This window comes from Nycticebus coucang, chromosome 3, assembly GCF_027406575.1.
Source record: "Nycticebus coucang isolate mNycCou1 chromosome 3, mNycCou1.pri, whole genome shotgun sequence".
Classification (NCBI taxonomy): domain Eukaryota; kingdom Metazoa; phylum Chordata; class Mammalia; order Primates; family Lorisidae; genus Nycticebus; species Nycticebus coucang.
The window spans coordinates 61,808,086-61,828,997 of record NC_069782.1 but is presented as its reverse complement, the minus strand read 5'-3'; the positions used below and the strand labels follow the sequence as shown (position 1 = coordinate 61,828,997).

The following is a 20,912-nucleotide window of genomic DNA, read 5'->3' as shown; positions in this document are numbered from 1 at the left end:
CTGGGTAGAGTGTCGTGGCATCATAGCTCACAGCAACCTCAAACTCCTGGGCTTAAGGGATTCTCTTGCCTTAGCCTCCTGAATAACTAGGACTACAGGTGTCTGCCACAACCCCCAGCTAGTTTTCCTATATTTTAGTAGAGAAGGAGCCTCTCGTGTTCAGGTTGGTCTTGAACTCCTAAGCTCAAGCAATCCACCAACCTTGGCCTCCCAGAGTGCTAGAATTATAGGTATGGGCTGCCACACACAGCCTGATGTTGTAGAGAATATTTAAAGACTGGGGAAAATAAATGAGATACATGGTTTTGTGAACAAAATCAGGGGCTGGTTGCCGTAGCTCACACCTGTAATCCTAGCACTCTGGGAGACTGAAAGTGGCAGATCCCTTGAGCTTAGGACTTTAGAGATCAGCTTGAGCAAGAGTGAGAAAAACTAGCCAGGCATGGTGGCAGGCATGTGTAGTCTCAGCTATTTGGGAGGCTGAGACAAGAGGATCTCTTGAGCACAAGAGATTGAGGTTGTTGTGAGCTGTGATGATGCCACAGCATGTACTTAGGATGACAGCATAAGACCCTGTCTCAAAAAAATAAAAAAGAAAGAAAGAAATCATGTTGTGATAACATGGGTAGATACTATTGTCCTGACTTTGCAAAATAATTTATGTGTACAAATGTCAGGTAGGCATTTTGTATTTTGGGATTTCTCAATCCTGTTATTAGGTCATTGGGGCTGGATTTGGGGTGGGGACTATGGCGACCTTCACTGCTGTTCATCTACTCAGTGCCATTGTCATTCCCTCCTCCAATTTGTGACAACCCCTAATGCCTCCAGGTGTCACAAGGTTTTAAGTGGAACAGAATCAGCCCCTGGCTGAGAAGCCTTGCTCTGGATAAACATGTGGAGCTTGCAATGGAAGGATGGGTTACTTTATCAGAGGGGGTAAAGGACAATGGTCAACAGACAAAAGGGAGTCTGAACTAGTAAGCCAGAGGCTCCTGGGCAGGCTGGGGGTGTTAGCCGCCAGCCTGTCAGAGCCTGATGAGGACCTCCTTCCCCAGCTGGGCCTCCAGCGCTTCCACGGTGTGGGGATCATGGGGCTGAATTCAGAGGAGTGGGTCATTGCCAGCATCGGTGCCATCCTGGCAGGGTAAGGGTTCCTTGTCTTTCCTGGGAATGCATGGAGGCCACCAGCGCACCTTCTCTTGAGACGGGTTTCAGGGAAAAGTCCTTAGGACAGGGAGCTCTGACCATAGCTCCACTTCAGTCTGTGCTCAGTGATATTTGTCAATGACCCAGTCTTGAACATAGCCTAGCTTACCCTTCCCAACGTTTAAACTCACATAGATCCTGCGGAGCCCTGCTCCTGTAACCCCTCTTCCATCTCCCAGAGCCCCTCCTCCCTCCAGACCCATCACCCCTCCTCCAGAAAACCTTCTCGGTTTATCTGGGCTCTCTCTTGCTGAGCCCTCTCTCCACCCATCCTGAACATTGAGAATCCCTTGAGGGAGGGCCAGGGCAGGGCTGTCCCTGAGTCCCACCTTCAAATAACGGTGCGCATCGGGGTGTCTGGGACTCCCAAGAATGTTGGGTTTCCCTGAAGCACTCACCCAGCAAGCCCTCACCTTTTGGCTTCTTTTAGAGGCTTTTCTGTTGGCATCTTGACTAACAGCACTCCAAAGTCCTGCCAGATCATCGCCGAAAACGCAGAGATGGACATCTTTGTGGTGGATAATGACAGGCAGCTGCAGAAAATCCTACAGGTCAGTGACACGCCGGCTTGGGAGCCAGGGGAGCTTGCTGTGTGTGTGTGTGGGGGGGGGGTTCATGGCTTAGGTTACAGGCATGGACCTTGCCTAATAAAGAAATGAAGTTCAACTAGAGGGTCACAGACCATCCCATTGTTGTGCACAGTTGGGAATGGTAGGTCCCTATCGGCGTGGGTGGGCCGGTCCAGAGGGGCCCCCTAAAACGTGCTGGAGTGTTATGTTTCCTGGGGCATCTCTGCATGCTGCTGCCTCTGATGTGTCCTGAGGGAGTCAGGGCCAGTCCAAGATTGTCTCCGGGGCTCATGCTACAAGCCACCCCAAGGTGGGAGGTGGGACCCCACGATGTAGCAAATCCAAGCTTAAGGTCAACTTACTCCTCTAGGTGAGAGAGATTGTTGGATTTTGGGTGACCTCATAATAATATTGGGATGATGATTGTGATAAGAATCCACATGCATGGAGCACCCACTTTACCAAGGTCCAAGCCAAGACCTTGTCTCTTGTAAACAACTTTTATGAGGCAGAAACTACTTTTAAGCCCATTTTACAGAAGGGACAAAATGAAACTGTACATCCTGGTGCAGTTCTGTTTGAGATAACAGCCAATCAGAAGCTGAGCTGTGACTTCCATCTGCCAGCTTCAGCAGAATCCATCCCCAGCTCCCAGCCTGCTTTTTACAAAAATTTCACATTATGTACCATCTACCCATCTTGACTGTTCTTAAGTGGGCAATTCAGGGGCATTCAAGTACATTCACCATATTGTGCAATGATGTCCTCTCCCTGATTGCAGAACATTTTCATCACCCCAAAGGAAACCCCATCCATTAGCAGTCACTCCCTGCTGCCCCAGCCCTCCCCACCCCCAACCTTCAGCAACCACCTGCCCACTTTTGTCCACATAGATTTGTCTGTTATAGACATTTGACCGAATGGAATCCCATGGCTTGAACCCCGGAGTTTTAAGGTTGCTGTGAGCTAGGGTGAGGCCATGGCACTCTAGCCTGGGTGACACAGCAAGACTTTGTCTCAAAAGCTTGGATGCCTAAGGGGCCAGACATGTCCCCAGTCAGCCATTTTCACAGGCTGCTCCTTCCCTTATGTGTTCTACTGTGATTTTCTCTTTCTTGCCCAGTGTTTATCCCAGTGGCATCTATCGCTGCAGCCTTCTACATTCCTGTATTCAGTCTTCCTGGTAATTCCACTTGGATGTGTAACAGGCATCCCAAGCTCAGCCTGTGCAAAACAGAGCTCCTGCTCTTCTCCCCCGAAACTGCTCCTCCCTCTGCCCTGACTCAGGCTGTGGCAGCTTCACCATTCCTGCTGCTAAGATCCCAGCTCGGGCATCATCCTGGTGGCTCCTGTCTCTTCCTCCACCTGCACCAGGAAATCCCACTGGCTCTGTGTCACAGGCAGAATAATGGCCAAAGGACATTCATGCCTGATCCCTGGAACCTGTGACTATGGTACCCTGTGTATCAAGGGAAACTTTTGCAGATGGGATTAAGTTTAAGGACTTCAAGACAGGGAATTTATCTGGATTACCTAGGCAAATGAAGACTTAAAAGCACAGAGAATTTCCTCCTGCTGGGTGTAGGAGAGGTGAGGGGGAAGGGAGATTAGAGATTTTCAAAGCATGGGAGGAATTCAACATGCTGTTGCTGGCTTTGAAAATGGATTAAGAGGCTACAAACAAGGAAGGCAGCTCTCCTGCAGAAACTGAGATTGACCCACAGCTGACAGTGAGTGAGGAGACAGGGAGGGGGACCTCCTCCTTGGACCACAAGGAACTGAATTCTGCCAACACCCTTAGCAAGCAAGAAAACAGATCCTCCCCTGAATCCCCCAGAAGGAGCACAGGGCAGCTGATGCCTTGATTTTGGGCTTGTGAGACTCTTAAGCAGAGACCCATTGGTGCACTCTGGGTTTCTGAATTATGGTGACTTTGAGATAATAAATGAGTATCCTTCCTTTGTTCAAAAACTTCCCAGGGCTCCCACCTCTCACCTCACCAGGCCCTGCACAACCTACCCTGTCCCCTCTCTTTCCTCCCCTCCTCCAGTTCTCCCCCTCCTTACTCTGTTCTAGCCTCCTCACTGTGCCTCCAAGATGCCAGGCATGGTCCTACCCCAAGGCCTTGGCATGGACTGTGACCACTGCCTGGAATTCTTTTCCTCCAGATACCTCCATAGCTCACACCCTCACCTCCCTCAGGTCTTTGCTTAAAATGTCATCTTTTTTTTTTTTTTTTCAAATAGAGTTTCACTCTGTTGCCCAGGCTAGAGTACTATGGTGTCAGCCTAGTTCACAGCAACCTCAAACTCCTAGGCTCAAGTGATCTTCCTGCCTCAGTCTCCCAAGTAGCTGAGACTGCAGGCACCCACCACAATGCGCAGCTAGTTTTTCTTTTTTTAGTAGAGATAGGGTCTCTACTAAAGACTCTTGTTCAAGCTGGTCTCAAAACTCCTGAGCTCAAGGGATCCTCCTGCCTTGGCCTCCCAGAGCACTAGAATCACAGGCATGAGCCACCATTCCTGGCCAGCTTAAATGTCATCTTGCCAGTAGGAATTTTCTAGATCACCCTTTATAAAAATACTGCCTTCAAACTTCCTCCCCACGCAATCCCCATTCCTTTCTGTCACGCTGAACTATATGCTAGTGGATTCTAACATTGCCTTATTTATTTTTAATTATTGTCTGTTGAGCTCCCCCTTCTCCCAAGGACATAAATACCATGAAGGCAGCCAGTATTATCTCAGCTCTCACTGCTGGGTTCCCAGCACCTAGAACGGAGCCTGGCATACAGTTGGTGAGTGCACGAATAAGTGCCATGTGCCACTGTCAGAGCCAGCCAGCAAGGCCATAGGGTGTCATAGAATCATTTTAATTTTTTTTCTTTTTGTTTTTTGAGACAGGGTCTCACTCTGTCCCCCAGGCTAGAGTGTGGTGGCATCATCATAGCTCATTGCAGCCTCAAACTCCTGGGCTGGAGTAATTCTTCTGCCTTAGCCTCCTGTGTAGATGGGAGTGTAGGCACTTGCCACTATGCCTGTCTAATTTTTCTATTTTTTTAGTAGAGAAGGGTCTCACTCTTGCTCAGGCTGGTCTCAAACTCCTAAGCTCAGGCAGTCCACCTGCCTCTACCTCCCAGTGCTAGGATTACAGGTGTGAGCCACCTCACCTGGCTAGACTCATATATATATATATGAGACTCATTTATGTCACCCTTGGTAGAGTTGCTCACAGCAACCTCAAACTCCCAGGCTTAAGCGATTCTCTTGCCTCAGTCTCCCAAGTAGCTGGGACTACAGGTGCCTGCCACAATGCCTGGCTATTTTTTGTTGCAGTTATCATTGTTGTTTAGCTGGCCCAGGCCAGGTTCGAACTGGCCACCCTCGGTGTATGTGGCTGGCACCGTATACTACTGTGCTACAGGTGCCAAGCCAAGAATCATATTTTTCAAACATTTTTTGATCACTGTTTCCCCAAGAAAACTCTGGACAGTAATGTGAAATCTCCCTAATTTTTACATGTGGACAACTAAATTGAAAAGCAATTGGTCTGGGTAAGAGACATGGACAGAATCTTCTCTGAAGAAGACAGATGAATGACTAACATATGAAAAAATGCTCATTGGCCCTAATCATCGGAGAAATGCAAATCAACCCCCCCCCCCACGAGATATCACCTAACCCCAGTGAGAATAGCCCACATCACAAAGTCCCAAAGCTGGAGATGCTGGCACAGATGTGGAGAAAAGGGAACACTTTTACACTGTTGGTGGAATGCAAACTAATGCAGCCTCTTTGGAAAGAAGTATGGAGAATCCTCGAAGAGCTAAAAGTAAACCTTCCATTTGATCCTACAATCCCATTACTAGGCATCTACCTAGAAGAAAAAAAAAATCATTTTCTCATAAGAACATATGCACTAGATTGTTTATCACAGCTTAAATTACAATCACTAAGATGTGGAAACAATCTAAATGCCCATTAACCAAGGAATGTATTAATAAACTGTGGTATATACATACCATGGACTACTATTAAGTCATAAAAAAGATGGAGACCTTACATTTTTTGTATTAATCTGGATGTAAAGTATCATAAAAATGGAAAATCAAGTATCTAATAATACTAATATGAAGCCAGTAGATGATCTAATTCATGTCCACACAAGAAAAACTCAATTCAATTCAAGTTGGGGGAAGGGGGAGGAGGAAGGGAGAAGAAGGAAGGAAGGGAGGGGATTGGTGTGCTCCCACTTAATAGGCACAATGTAAAGGTATATGGCACACCTCCTGGGAGTGGGACACAACTACAACACTAACAAATGCAAATATTATAACCTAGTTGTTTGTACCCTCACAATCTAAAATTAAAAAAAAAAAACAATTTGGGAACAAATAGCAAAAAGACAACCTGATTTAAAAATAGGCAAAGGTCCAGGTATGGTGGCTCACACCTATAATCCCAACACTCTGGGAGGCCAAGCAGCGGGATTGCTTGAGCTCAGGAATTCATGACTAACCTGAATAAGAGTGAGACCCTGTCTCTGAAAATATCTGGGCATTGGCTCAAGCGCCTGTGGCTCAAGTTGGTGGGTTCGAATCCAGCCCGGGCCCGCCAAATAACAATGATGGCTGCAACCAAAAAACAGCTGGGCATTATGGCAGGTGCCTGTAGTTCCAGCTACTTGGGAGGTGGAGGCAGGAGAATCACTTGAGCCCAAGAGTTGGAGGTTGCTGTGAGCTGTGATGCCATTGCACGCTACCCAGGGTGACAGCTTGAGGTTCTGTCTCAAAAAAAAAAAAAAAAAAGAAAAATATCTGGGCATTGTGGCAGGCTCCTGTAGTCCCAACTACTTGGGAGGCTGAGCCAAAAGAATCGCATAAGCTAAAGAGTTTGAGGTTGCTGTGAGCTGTGATGCCATGCACTCTACTGAGGGTAACAAAGTGAGATTCTGTCTAAAAAAAAAGAAAGAAAGAAAGAAAAGAAAACAAACAATGTGCACAAATATTTATGGCAGCATTATTCATGACTGCCATTAAGGGAAACAACCCAGATGTCCTTCACTGGGTGAGTGGATAAGCGGAATGCAGTCTGCACATGCAACAGGATATTGTTCAGGTATATGGAGGAGCGAAGCTCTGATGACAGTCCACAGCAGCCACAGCACGGGTGAAGCTTGCTCAGTGAAATAACTAGACACAAAAGTCCACAGATTGTGTTCCTTCTAATACGAAATCACCAAATCCACACAAAAGAAAGCAGAGATCAGTGGTTACCAGGGCCTAGAGAAGGGGATTGACTGCTAATGGGTAGAGGGCTTCCATTTAGGGTGATGGAATGTTCTGAAAATAGTGGTGATGGTTGTGGGCTTGGGTGTCAGCTGCCTTCGTGCACATGGGCCTTGAGGCTGTGCACGGCTGAGCAGCTGATGTCCTGCAGATCCAGGGCTGCTTGAAGCATCTCAAAGCCATTGTTCAGTACAAGGAGGTAATCCAGACGGAGCAGACAAACCTGTATTCGGTGAGCCTGGCCAGGGAGAGGATGGTGGGGGAGGGGGGCAAGGCCATGGTGTGCTTTGGGGCAAGTTCTATGCTGGGGGATGCCAAGAGCTCTGTGAACCCCTGGCCTAGAGCTGAGGTTGCTAGATTGAGGGAAATCCGGGGAGCTTTCCTGGGGCTTCTCTCTTTCTTGGAGCAGTGGCAAAGTTTCCTGGACCTCGCAGAGGGTGTCTCAGACTACAGGCTGGACCAGGTCATCGACTCACAAAAGCCCAATCAGTGCTGTACCTTGGTCTTCAGCCTGTCAGCCACAGGCCCCCCAAAAGCTGTGATGTTGAGCCATGATAATGTGAGTGTCCTACCCAGAGAAGGCTGGGCCCCCAACTCTGTCCCCAGCCACCCACACAGGTACTTCTGGGGTCTGAGAATGAGGGGGCCTGCGGGACTGGTTTACTGTCTTTCAGATCACCTGGACCACAGCAGCCACTGTCCAGAGCCTTTGTTATAAGTGCCCCCCGGAAGGGCAAGAAGTCCTGGTGAACTACCTCCCACTCACCTACATGGGGGCCCAAATCTTCGACATGTGGGTCACCATTGAGGTAGCTGGGGCACTCTACTTTGCTCAGCCAGAAGCTGTGAAGGTCAGTGGAGCTCCCTGACCCCCACTGGGTGACAAAAGCAGTGGATGAAGGGCTGTCCTGAGTGGAAGTCTCAGTCCACACTGGCCCTACCATGCCTCTGGTCCTCAGTTTCCCCACCAAAGAAAGGAAAGAGGTGGAGTGGATGAGAGCTAGTGTTGGAGTGGATGAGGATAAAAGCTAGTGTTGGAGTAGATGAGAATGAGAGCTAGTGCTGGAGCGGATGAGATCTAGTGTTGGAGAGGATGAGGATAAGAGATAGTGTTGGAGTGGATGAGAGCTAGTGTTGGAGTGGATGAAAGCTAGTGTTGGAGTTGATGAGGTTAAAAGTAGTGTTGGTGTGGATGAGGATGAGAGCTAGTGTTGGAATGGATGAGGATGAGAGCTAGTGCTGAAGGGGATGAGATCTAGTGTTGGAGTGGATGAGGATAAGAGTTGGTATGGATGAGGATAAGAGGTAGTGTTGGAGTAGATGAGGATAAGAGGTAGTGCTGGAGTGGATGAGAGCTAGTGTTGGAGTGGATGAGGATGAGAGCTAGTGCTGAAGGGGATGAGATCTAGTGTTGGAGTGGATGAGGATAAGAGTTGGTATGGATGAGGATAAGAGGTAGTGTTGGAGTAGATGAGGATAAGAGGTAGTGCTGGAGTGGATGAGAGCTAGTGTTGGAGTGGATGAGGATGAGAGCTAGTGCTGGAGTGGATGAGAGCTAGTGTTGGAGTGGATGAGGATGAGAGCTAGTGCTGGAGTGGATGAGATCTAGTGTTGGAGTGGATGAGGATAAGAGCTAGTGCTGGAGTGGATGAGATCTAGTGTTGGAGTGGATGAGGATAAGAGCTAGTGTTGGAGTAGATGAGGATAAGAGCTAGTGTTGGAGTGGATAAGGATGAGAGCTACTATTGGAGTGGATAAGGAAGAGAGCTACTATTGGAGTGGATAAGGAAGAGAGCTAATGTTGGAGTGAATGAGGGTTAGTGTTGGAGTGGATGAAAGCTAGTTTTGGAGTGGATGAGATCTAGTGTTGGAGTGGATGAGAGCTAGTGTTGGAGTGGATAAGGAAGCGAGCTAATGTTGGAGTGGATGAGGGCTAGTTTTGGAGCGGATGAGAGGTAGTGTTGGAGTGAATGAAGGTCAGAGCTAGTGTGGTAGTGGCTGAGGAAGAGAGCTGGTATTGGAGTGAATGAGAGCCTGTGTTGGAGTGGATGAGGATGACAGCTATTGTTGGAGTGGATGACAGCTATTGTTAGAGTGGATGAGGAAGAGACCTAGTGTTGGAGTGGATGAGGATGAGAGGTAGTGTTGGAGTGGATAAGGAAGAGAGATAATGTTGGAGTGAATGAAGACTAGTGTTGGAGTGGATGAGGGCTAGTGTTGGAGTGGATGAGGATCAGAGCTAGTGTTGGAGTGGATAGGAGCTAGTGTTGGAGTGGATGATAGTTGGTATTATGGAGAATGGGACGCATTGCCCACCCCTTCTGGGGTTAGAGGGAAACTAATTTCAGCCCTTATATGTAGGAGAGTGTCCTTCAGCATAGAGTGGTTAAACACAGTTAAATCCATCCTTGTGGACTCAGTCATGAACGGAAGGAGACTCTGCTTCATCTAGACGAACCTTACACTCAGTAAAATAAGCCAGTCACAGAGGGAAAAATCGTGTGTGATTCCTACAGTGACAGAAAGTAGAAGGTAGTGCCAGGGGCTGGGATGGGTGGGGAGTTAGTGTTTCATGGAGGCAGAGTTTGAGTTTGGGAAGATGAGAAAGTTCTGGAAACAGAGGGTAGTGATGGTAGCACGGCACTGTGGGTGTGCTTAATGCCACTGAGCTGTGCACTTAAAAATGGATAAGATGGCATATTTTATACTATGCATATATTTTACCACAATTTTAAAAAATAGCACACAAGGTCCCTGAGGTATATGGTGACACATCAGTCACACTGTATTCATCTGTGAACATAGAAAAGCACGCATTTGCCATCAAGATAGGAAACAGAAAAGCCATAGAGGGTTTGGGGTGGCTCATTTTTACCCCAAAATCTTATTCTGTAGAGGGGCCAAGGTATAAATTAGGGTTTTCCAGACAAGAGGTAAATTGCGCTAATAGAATAGGTACTTAGGGAAGGAACAAATTTCCGCAAAGTCCTCATGGAAAGAAAAGCAAAATTTTATGAACATGACTATTGAAACTTCATATCATTTTTCACAGGTCACAAAATAGTATGGTTTGGGGCTTTTTTTTTTTTGGATACAGAGTCTCACTCTGTTGCCCTGGGTAGAGTGCCATGGAGTCATAGCCCACAGCAGCCTCAAACTCTTGGGTGCAAGCGATCCTCTTGCCTCAGTTTTTCTATTTTTAGTATAGACGGGGTATTGCTTTTGCTGAGGCTGGTCTCAGACCTTACAGCTCAAGCAATCCTGCCTCAGCTTCCCAGAGGGCTAGGATTACAGGTCTGGGAGGGTTTTTTTGTTTTGTTTTGTTTTGTTTTGTTTGAGACAAAGTCTCATTTTCTTGCCCTCCATAAAGTGCGCTGGTGTCACAGCTCACAGCAACCTCAAACTCTTGGGCTCAAGCGATTCTCTTGCCTCTGCCTCCCAAATAGCTGGGACTACAGGGGCTTGCCATAACTCCTGGCTATTTTTAGAGACTGGGTCTTGCTCTTGCTTAGGCTGGTCTCAAACTCCTGAGCTCAAGCATCTCAGCCCCCCAGAGTGCTGGAATTACAGGTGTGAGCCACTGCACTCAGCCTTGTTTGGGGCACTTTTTAAAAGAAACCATTTTGTGTCTGATGTGGGAGAACTGCATCAGCTGGCAGCTGTGGCCCTGACTGGCCTGGGAGACATGGCTTATGGGCCGTGGGCTTCACATTGGGTGAGAGGGCAAATCTTACCTCCATCCCTCAGGAGTGGGTTTTTGGTTATGGTCACCAGGGAATCATTCTTAGGAACTGAGAAGATTGGAAAATAGTGACAAGCCAGAGCTGGTAGTGTCGCTTTCCTCCTGTTCCCTCTTGCCCTACATCTATCTCTGCCCATCTCTGCGTATTTCTCTTTCTCTCTCTTTTTATTTACTTTTTTTTTGAGACAGAGTCTCACTCTGTCACCCTGGGAAGAGTGCTGTGGTGTTATAGCTCACAGCAACCTTCAACTCTTGGGCTCAAGTGATCTTCCTGCCTCACTCTCCCTGAGTAGGTGGGACTATAGGCCTGAGCCACTGTGCCCGGCCTGAGTCGCTGAGACTACAGGTGCCCATTACAACACCTGGCTAGTTTTTCTGTTTTAGTACAGACGAGATCTTGCTCTTGCTCAGGCTTGTCTCAAACTCTTGAGCTCAGGTGATCCACCCACCTCAGCTTCCCAGAGTGTTAGGATTACAGGCATGAGCCACCATGCCTGGCCTTTCTTTCTCTGTCTTATATCTCTCTCTCTCTCTCTCTCTCCCTCCCTCTATCTCTATTTTTCTCTTTCTCTTGCTGCCTCTTCCTCTTTCTCTCTTCTTCTTTGTGTGTCTCTCTTGCCTTATCCCTTTCTTTTTTTTTTCTCTCTCCTTCTCCCTTTTCTCTCTCTAGTTTTTTCTCTTACTGTATTTCTCTTTCTTCCCCTCTCTCTCTATCTCTTCTTTCTTTTCCCCCTTCCCCACCCTACATCTCTTCTCTTCCTCCTCATCTGACTCAGTTCCAGGAGAGGGAGACATGAACTACCGGGCTAGCCCACAGTGTGGCTGAATCTCCCATGTGCTGGGCCACAGGGAAGAGGACAGGGACTTTGCCATGTATGCCTGCGCAGGGTGGTCCTCACCCAAGCTCTAGCAATCGCTGTAACCACCTCCCTGCCACTCATGACCTGGCTCCTGCCTCGGCTTGCAAACACCTGGAGGTGGGGGCGAACACAGGAAGCCTGTCTGGTCTGGCAGGGGTGGGGCTGAGGACCCTCCTCTGCTGGCCCCAATGCCCCTGCCTGTGCAGGGTTCGCTGATGGACATTCTGCGGGAGGTGAGGCCCACCACATTCTATGGCGTCCCATGGATCTGGGACCGGATGCTTGACAACCTCAAGGCCAGCCAGCTGGACTCGACCACGCTGCGGAGGAAGTTTGACAAGTGGGCCATGATGCTGGGACTGAGGACCAATCAGAAGCGGATGTTTGGGTGAGGCTGGGATATCTAGGGCTACCTGCTTTGGGGGGCTGCTGGAGGCTGGGCTGGGATGTCCCGAGGCCATGCTCTGCTACCCCGTGTCTGCTTCTCAAGGCACATAGATCTTCCACTATGCTTTGGCCTGGCCAAGAGCCTGACCTTCAACCCAGCCAGGAAGTTCTTTGGCCTGGAACACTGCCAGCAGTTCTTCAACATGGGGCCAGGGCTCCCCAGGGCCACCCTGGACTTCTTCCTCAGCCTCAACATACCCATCTTTGAGTTCTATGGCTTGACCGAGTGCACAGGCATCCACTCCGTATCCAGCCACAAGGCCTTCCGGCTGCTGAGGTGGGTCTTTGGGGAGGGACAGGCAGGCAAAGAGGCCCAGGATGTGGGCTGACCCCTTCTCCTAACCTGGGAACCCTAAGGTCAAATGTGGTCACCCTACTTGGCTCTTGCCCACCAAGGAACACAGGTCCAAAGGCAAATGAATGAGTGAGCCTATGAGGGGATGACCTCAAGCCCTTTTCTGATTTGCATTTTGAGTTGCAAACTGTTCTTACTAACAGCAAATAATTTTTAACACCCTAGCATCTCAGGTGAGAGCCACTGTCTGTGAATGTGCCTACTGCTTTGTGAATGTCACTGCCAGACTTGGCAACTTAGAATGATAATTTACTACCTCACAGTCTCTGTGAGTCAAGAGTTTAGGAGGTGCTTGATGATTGGGTGGTTCTGGTTTGGGCACCTCTCATGAGGTGCAGTCAAACTGTCAGTGGCACTGACTCCTCTGCAGGCTCCACAGGGGCTGGGGAGTTGCTTCCACAGAGGTTCCCTCACATGGCTGCTGGGGGCTCCCTCCTTGCTGGCCATCAGCAGGAGGCCCTGGCTCCTTGCTACATGATTCTCTCCACTGGGCTGCTTGAAGGTCCTCCTAGTATGGCAGCCACCTTCCCTCGGAACAAGTGAGGGGAGAGAGAGAGAGAGCAAGGTGAAAGCCACAGTGTCTTTTATGATTAGGGTTGCCAGATTTAGCAAACAAAAATACAGGAGTCCAGTTGAATTTGACTTTCAGATAAATAATGAATAAATTTTGGATTTTTTAGTGTAAGTATATCCCATGCACTATTTGGGACATAACTTATACTAAAAAAATTTTGTCTGCAATTTAAAATTAGTTAGGCATCTTATATTTGATCCGACAATCCTATTATCTATTATGAGCTAACCTCGGAAGTGGCACTCAGTCATTTCTGCCACATCTGATGACAGGTCAGCCCTGAGCAGTGTGTGAGGGGGCTACATAAAAATGTGGACACCTGGGTGGTGCCTGTGGCTCAGTGGGTAGGGCACTGGCCCCATATACCGAGGGTGGCAGGTTCAAACCCAGTCCCGGCCAAACTGCAACAAAAAAATAGCCAGGCGTTGTGGGGGGCGCCTATAGTCACAGCTACTCAGGAGGCTGAGGCAAGAGAATCACCTAAGCCCAGGAGTTGGAGGTTGCTGTGAGCTGTGTGACACCACAGCACTCTACCAAGGGCAATAAAGTGAGACTCTGTCTCTACAAAAAAAAAAAAAAAAAAAAATTGTGGACACCTTTTGGAAGTCAGTTACTAAAACTACTGATCTAGTTAAGGGACCCCACATGCATTTTCTGTTGCATGCAGCCTGTACTGATGGGACAGGACAAGATGAGGAATGAGGAGCAAGTCATAGCCCTTTTACTGGGCTGGTTTCCTGCCTGGGCTCACCTCTCACTAGGTGACTACAGTCAAAGGGAAGCACAGGCAGACAGATGCCTGTTAAAGCAGGGAGGACACATTTTTTCCAAAATACTACTGCAAAAAGTAAAATAGTCCAGCAAAAAGTGAACCCAACTTTGACTGATGCTGAGGTGACTGGGAGTTTTAAAGGAAACCCAGGAGACTGAAAGTGAGAGACCAAGAGTTCTTTCAGGCTCTCGGGTCCTTGAGGAAGTAAGTTTGGAGCTGTAGTTTACTTCACAAAGGACAGAAAAAGGGTTTTGAAGTTTGACCTTTCTAAAGTAACTCCTTGAGGTCAGGCGGGGTGGCTCACACCTATAATTCCAGCACTTTGGGAGGCTAAGGTGGGAAGGATCCCTTGAGCTCAGGAGTTCAAGATCAGCCTGGGCAACATACCAAGACCTTATCTGTACTAAAAATAAAAACTAGCTGGGCATGGTGTTGAGTGCCTTAGTCCCAGATACTCAGGAGACTGAGGCTGGAGGATCGCTTGAGCTCAAGAGTTTTAGGCTACAATGCAGTTTTATCACAACACTGCATTCTAGCCTGGGTGACAGAGTGAGACCCTGTCTCTAAAAAAGTTTATAAAAATAAATAAAGTAATTTCTCTAAGAGGAGGTTCAGGACTTCTATGGTCTGAATTTTGTGCCCCCTCCCCTAAAATTCATTTTGATATCTTAACTTCCAAGGTGATGGTATTAGAAGGTAGGTCCTTTGGGAGGTGATTAGTTCATGGGTGAAGATTGATATTTTCACAGTTCTGGAAGCTAAAGTCCAAGATCAAGCTGTCAAGTGGTTGGGTTCTTGATATGGCACTCTTCCTTGCAGACAGCCCCCCTTCTTGCTATGTCCCTGCTATGTTTCCTAACAGAAAGAAAGCTCTCTGGGGGCCCCCACCCCAAGAGCACATCTAACATTAATTACCTCCTAAAGGCCCCATCTACATATGCCATCATCTTTGGGGTTAATATGACTTGGGTGAAGGAGACCCAATTCCTTCCATAGCAGTATGTGGCCTGTGTGTAGATCAGGACCAGTTTTAAGGCTGCCCTGAGTCTCCAGACAGTTGATGCATCAACTGATTCCATTGAAAGGTACCTTGAATTTTTTTTTCTTTTCTTTCCTTTTCTTTGCTTTTTGTTTTTCTTTTCTTTTTTCTCTCTCTCTCTCCTTCCTTTCTTCCTTTCTTTCTCTTTCTTTCATTCCTTCCTCCCCCCCCGCCTTCCTTCCTTCCTTCCTTTTCTCTTTCCTTCTCTCTCTCTCTCTTTTCTTCAATGCCCAAGCTAGAATGCAGTGGCATCATCATAGCTCACTCCAACCTCAAACTCCAGGGCTTTTGCCTCAGCCTCCCAAGTAGTTGGGACTACAGGTGCCCACCACCACACCTGGCTAGTTTTTCTATTTTTTGTAGAGATGGGATCTCATTATGTTGTCCAGGCTGATCTGAAACTCCTGGCCTCAAGTGATCCTCCTTCATTGCCCTCCCAAAATGCTGGGATTACAGGCATTCGCCACCTTGCCCGGCCTATATATGTCTTGCCTTGTGCCCTGGGCTGGTCTGTGAACTCCTGGAGGACAAGGGCTGGGTGTGATGCCTCTACGTCCTCCTTAGACTTGGCTCAGAGCTGGGACTTGGCTAGGTGTCTGTACTTCCAGTCTGTGGCTGTACATCGGCCACCTACTTTGGGTCAGTGGGACTCTTAGGAGGTAAAAGGAAGAAAGAAGTCTTAGAATCTGTGTGGTCTTGTGAATAAGAGAAAGAGGGGTGGTGAGCAAGGACAGGAGAGTCCCTGATCTGGTGAGGGATGAAATCTGCTCATGTCTAACACTTCCCCTTCTCATTCATTCCCCACAGCTCTGGGAAGGGGCTACCCAGGGCCCACACCAGGGTGCATAAGGAAGACGAGGAGGGTGTTGGGAACATCTCTATTTGGGGCCGGAACATCTTCATGGGTTATCTCAACAACAAGGAGGAGACAGAGAAGAGGATGGACTCCCAAGGCTGGATGCACACAGGGGACCTGGGCTTTTTGGATGTTAATAAGTTCCTGTACATCACAGGCAATGTCAATGGTGAGCAAGACAGGGCCAGGCCCTGCAGGACAGTGGTACAGGTTGCACACAGCACAAGGCTGACTTGTGGGCTGACCTGAGAACTGATTTCCAGCCTGGAGGAAGGGGTGCCTTTTTTATGCCTGGGATACATCTTTGGTGTCTGTATGCAGAGGGCAGCAGCTATGGGTCCCTTGCAAGGTGGGGCTGCTTTGCGCCAGTTTCCCTACCCCAAATCCTCGCTCACTTGCTATAGCTTTTCAGAGATGAAACCTCTTCCTTTTCTGCATATAGATATCATCACTCTCAGTTCTGGGGAAAAGGTCAACCCCAAACCCATCGAGGACCGCGTAAAGACGTACATCCCCATTGTGCGGCACGTGGTGGTGGTGGGCCAGGATGCTCCGTACCTGTGCGCCCTGCTCACGCTGAAGGTCTCTTGGGCTGTCCCTGGGCCTCATGACAATCTGGACTGTCAGTTGTTTGAGTGGGTGCTGGTGACCTGGTTGCAAGATGAGGATGCTGAGGTTCAGAGGGGAGGGGCACCCTCGCGGTGCCAAGTCCAGGATATTAGCCACACCCTGGCTAGGGGAGCTGGGGTGGGGTGGGGGTCCAGGTGACCCCAGAGAAGTGGCCTGCTGTGCTGGATTTTGTAGGTAAGGGGCTCCACCCAAGAACAGTATTCCAAAGATAGTGCTTGGTGCTCACCATGGGCACTTGAGACCATCCCCTGTCTTTTTGGAGGCACTGGTGGCCCTGATCTTAGGACAAGTGATGTGAGAGAGCAGTTAGATGCAGTGCGGCTTGGCTGGCCCGGCCTGTCACAGAGCAGGGCAGCACTACACATGCCCTCCCAGGCAGGGCCTCTGTTCTCATCTGTGCAGTGGGGAGCTGGGTGTTTATGCAAGTGGCAGGTGCTGAGGCAGACTAGGAGTAGCCCAACTCCACTCCCCCCGGCAGTGCCAGGTCAATATGGAGACAGGAGAGCCTCGAAACATGCTGACCAGCGAGGCCGTGGCTTTCTGCCGGCAACTCAAGAGCCACTCTACAAGGCTGACAGACATCATCAATGGCCAGGACCACATCATCACAGGGTTCATCAGCGAGGTCATTGACACCATCAACGTGGAAGCTCAGTCAGAGAGTACCAGAATTGTCAAGTGGACCATCCTCAACACAGACTTCTCCATTGCTGGCGGGGAGCTCGGTGAGAGGCAGGGCACAGGAAAGGGCCCAAATGGCCAGTGGCATTCTGCAGCCCTGGGCTGAGGCTGAATTTGGGGGGCTTGGGTGGCCATGTGGTTTTGCCTATATCATTCAGCAAAACACGTGTAAGTCTTGACAGGGTACAGGGCATGGTGCCAAAACCCCTCAGCCCCTTTCCCAGGAGCTCTGCCTCCCAGGCTGGAGTGCAGTGTTATGATCATAGCTCACTGCAGCTTTGAACTCCTAGGCTCAAGCAATCCTCCTGCCTCAGCCTCCCAAGTAGCTGGGAACATGGGCACACACCACCATGTCCAGCTAATGTTTTTTTTTTTTAGAGACAGAGTCTCACTTTGTCACCCTTGGTAGAATGCCGTGGCCTCACAGCTCACAGCAACATCTAGCTCTTGGGCTTAGACGATGCTCTTGCCTCAGCCTCCCAAGTAGCTGGGAACATGGGCACACACCACCATGTCCCTCTAATTTTTTTTTTTTTAGAGACAGAGTCTCACTTTGTCACCCTTGGTAGAATGCTGTGGCCTCACAGCTCACAGCAACATCCAGCTCTTGGGCTTAGGCGATGCTCTTGCCTCAGCCTCCCAAGTAGCTGGGACTACAGGCACCCACAACGCCCAGCTATTTTTTGTTGCAGTTTGGCCGGGGCCAGGTTTGAACCCACCACCTTCAGTAAATGGGGCCGGTGCCCTACTCACTGAGCCACAGGCGCCCTCCAGCTATTTTTTTTTTAATATTTGTAGAAATGGGGTCTGTGTTGCCCAGGCTGGTCTCAAATTCCTAGGCCCAGCACTTGTCCTGACTCAGTCTTCTAGAGTGCTGGGATGACAGGTGTGAGCCACCACTCCCTGCCTGGCATCCACGTCTTAACCAGTGCCTCAGGTTCTCAGGAACTCTGGGATGGGCTCCTAGCACCGAGGGCTCTTCTGCTGGCTACCCAGCTAAAGCCTCCTGCTGCTCCATGTCCCTCCTCCCCATATCCCTAGAGCACACTCAGCCTGCCAACGCTTGTCCTATTGGGCAGCCAGGCTGCAGGGACTGCCTGGGGACCTACTAGGAGTGGAAGGACTGGGACTTGCTTCTGTTACAGGGGCAACAACGAAAGTGAAGAGGGCAATCGTGGCCAAAATATACCAAGAGGAAATTGAAAAGTTTTACAAGGAGGACTGATTAGTTGTGGCCAGGAAGAGGCTCCATTCCCTCTCTGTGTCCCTTTCCATTGACTATCAAGGAGCCAATTCTTAGAGGGAGGAAAGCACGCCCAGCGAGGGGGCCTGCTGGCCACTAGCATGACTCTCAGGGGAAGTGCTGTAAGTCTAAAAGAATTAATAAAACTGGCTCACTAGAGCAGTGGCTCTCACCCAGGAGCAAGTCTGCTTATAGGGCTCCTGTGGTGATGTCTGTGGTGGTCACATCTGGTAATCTGGCATGGACTGGGTGGGTGCTGGTGTGCTGCTTAGCACTCCAGTGTTTGGGACAGCTCCCACTGCCAGGAGGAGATGTCAGTGGTGCCTGGCTCCGCAGTGAAGGCTCCGTGAGATTCAGAAGCTGCCTTGACAAAGCTCCTGGGTTTCTTTCCTTTCACTTTGAAAAATACACACCCTATCTTAAGTAAGAAGTAGTTTGGGGTTTGGTGGACAGGCCTGTTGTCCTTTTTTTTTTTTTGGTTGCAGTTTTTGGCCGGGGCTGGGTTTGAACCCAGCACCTCCAGCATATGGGGCTGGCGCCCTACTCGTTGAGCCACAGGCGCCACCCAGGCCTGTTGTCCTCTTTAGAGACAGTGCAGGGCTGTGGCCCAGCTGCCTGCAAGCACCCTGAGGTGCATAAGAGGGCAGACAAGGGCCTGCAACTAGCCTGTGTATGGGGTCAAGGACACCCAGGCTCAAGGAGTTCACACACTGGATTCATCAAAAACACTTGGGAGACTCCTTGTTCATATGGCACATGTTAAATCTCATCTGGCACCCACCTTGTAGAGAAGATACAGAGATGACCCTGTGAAGCCCGTGGACACGCGCAGCCAAGTGCTCAGCCCTGACAAGGTTCCCACTGGGGCTGCAAGTGGCTACCAGGCCAGAACATGCACAGGGAGCATCTACAAAAGTCCTGTACATGAGTAGGAAGCAGAAGAGCAACATCAGGAGAGACTGTACCAAGAACTGGCACTCAAGGAGAGCCACCAGATCTTGCTTTGTATAATGTGCATGTTTTTGCCCAAAGTTTTGAGGGAAAAATAACTATATATTATATATAGGTAGTATGGCTTGGAAGTAGGGGAGCCCAGCAGCACTCCTAGGGCTGCTGCGCCATCCCGCTGGGGCCTGCTGGGTGCACTGGGGGAGGTGCCGTAAGTCTAAAAGATCTTCTAGTCTGGGAGGATCTGGGATTCAGTGGGAGCGGGCCAGAGTGGCCTCTGCTGAGAGCCGTGATTAGGGGAGGACTTGATGGCAGGAATGTGCAGAGTGAGGCCTGAGGCCTGAGGCCTGGCCAGGTGAAGGTGGACTGCAAGCCCTGCACAGGTCCCAGGGACCCACCTGGCTACCTGCAGGCTGAGTAGCCTCAAATGCTCCTGCCCTGCCAGCCATATGCTTGTCCATCTCACTTGTGCCGGTGATGTGGCAGGGAATGAAGGGCTCCTGGGAGAGAGGGAGGGGGCAGGCTTCAGAGCAGTGGCTTGGGAGGGTGGGTATGTGTGATCTGTAAATTTACCAGGAGGGTGCTAGTCCTCCCCAGCTGTGCCTCTCCTGGCTGAAACCTGGCCACTTTCTTGAGGGGCATTTTCCTGCAAGTTTGAGTCAAAAGTGTGTGTGTACATTATACAAGGGAGCACATTATACACAGCAAAATATGTTATTTCCCTGGAGAAATACTAGGGAATGTTATCCAAGAAATAAACACATGGAATTGGTTGGCTTGGCTTCTGGTCCAGCGTGTGTGGTGCTAGGAAGTCATCGTGTCCATCCTAACCAGAAAAACAGCTGAAAGGCTAAAAATGGCCTGACCAACCTTGGGGGAGGGAACTCGCCAACTCCAACTCCCTCTGAGAAACACTTGTGAAGGCCACAGCCCAGGAGCACTGGCTCATGAAATACTCACAGGACTGCAAAACGCTCCCTTCCCCCATGTTTTACCAGGGGTCCGGTATAATAACTGTGGGTTACACATGAACTGCAAGACATACTATTTCTAAGGAAACCTACAGCAAGAGAAGAGACAAAATCAAGGATGCCACAAGAAAATTTAGCCTCTGATGCCACAGCAAATAGCAAACACAGCCTACCTCCTAGCTGGAGAAACGCAAAACCTCACACAAAAAGCCTATTTATCTCAGTTCCTTTTACCTAGTATATTATCACATATGGTTTTCAACAAGAACAAAAAAATACAAGACATGCTAAAAGGAAACAAAAGAAAACAGTGTAGAGAAACGAGTCAAGCAAGCATCACCACGCCAGAGATTTTGGAATTATCAGATTGTGGGTTTTTTTTTTTGAGATAGAGTCTCTGTCGCCCTGGGTACAGTGCTGTGGCATCATCATAGCTCACAGCAACCTCAAACTCCTGAGCTCAAGTGATCTTCTTGCCTCAGCCTCCTGAATAGCTGGGACTACAGGTGCCTGCCACAACTGTAATTTGCCTAATTTTTCAACTTTTAGTAGAGACAGGATCTCGCTCTTACTCAAGCTGGTCTAGAACTCCTGAGTTCAGGTGATTCTCCCACCTTGGCCTTCTAGAGAGGATTATAGACATGAACCACTGTGCTTGGCCCCACACTATGCCTCTTAAATAAAAATGATTAATATGGATCTCCCTGATGATGGAGCACTTTTTTGTGC

The 20,912-nt window shown here is 49.2% G+C and overlaps 1 protein-coding gene across 1 annotated transcript in view; it reads left to right on the top strand.

Moving 5' to 3' along the window:
* Positions 1 to 20,060, top strand: part of LOC128582277 (long-chain-fatty-acid--CoA ligase ACSBG2-like) — an 85,514-nt gene extending 65,454 nt beyond the window's left edge. The window contains 6 exon segments of the mRNA XM_053586024.1: positions 11,874 to 12,055; positions 12,158 to 12,391; positions 15,662 to 15,879; positions 16,153 to 16,292; positions 16,819 to 17,065; positions 18,167 to 20,060. Coding sequence (XP_053441999.1) covers positions 11,874 to 12,055; positions 12,158 to 12,391; positions 15,662 to 15,879; positions 16,153 to 16,292; positions 16,819 to 17,065; positions 18,167 to 18,246 — 1,101 coding nt within the window. The 3' untranslated portion in view covers positions 18,247 to 20,060.
* The last annotated feature ends 852 nt before the right edge of the window (positions 20,061 to 20,912 follow it).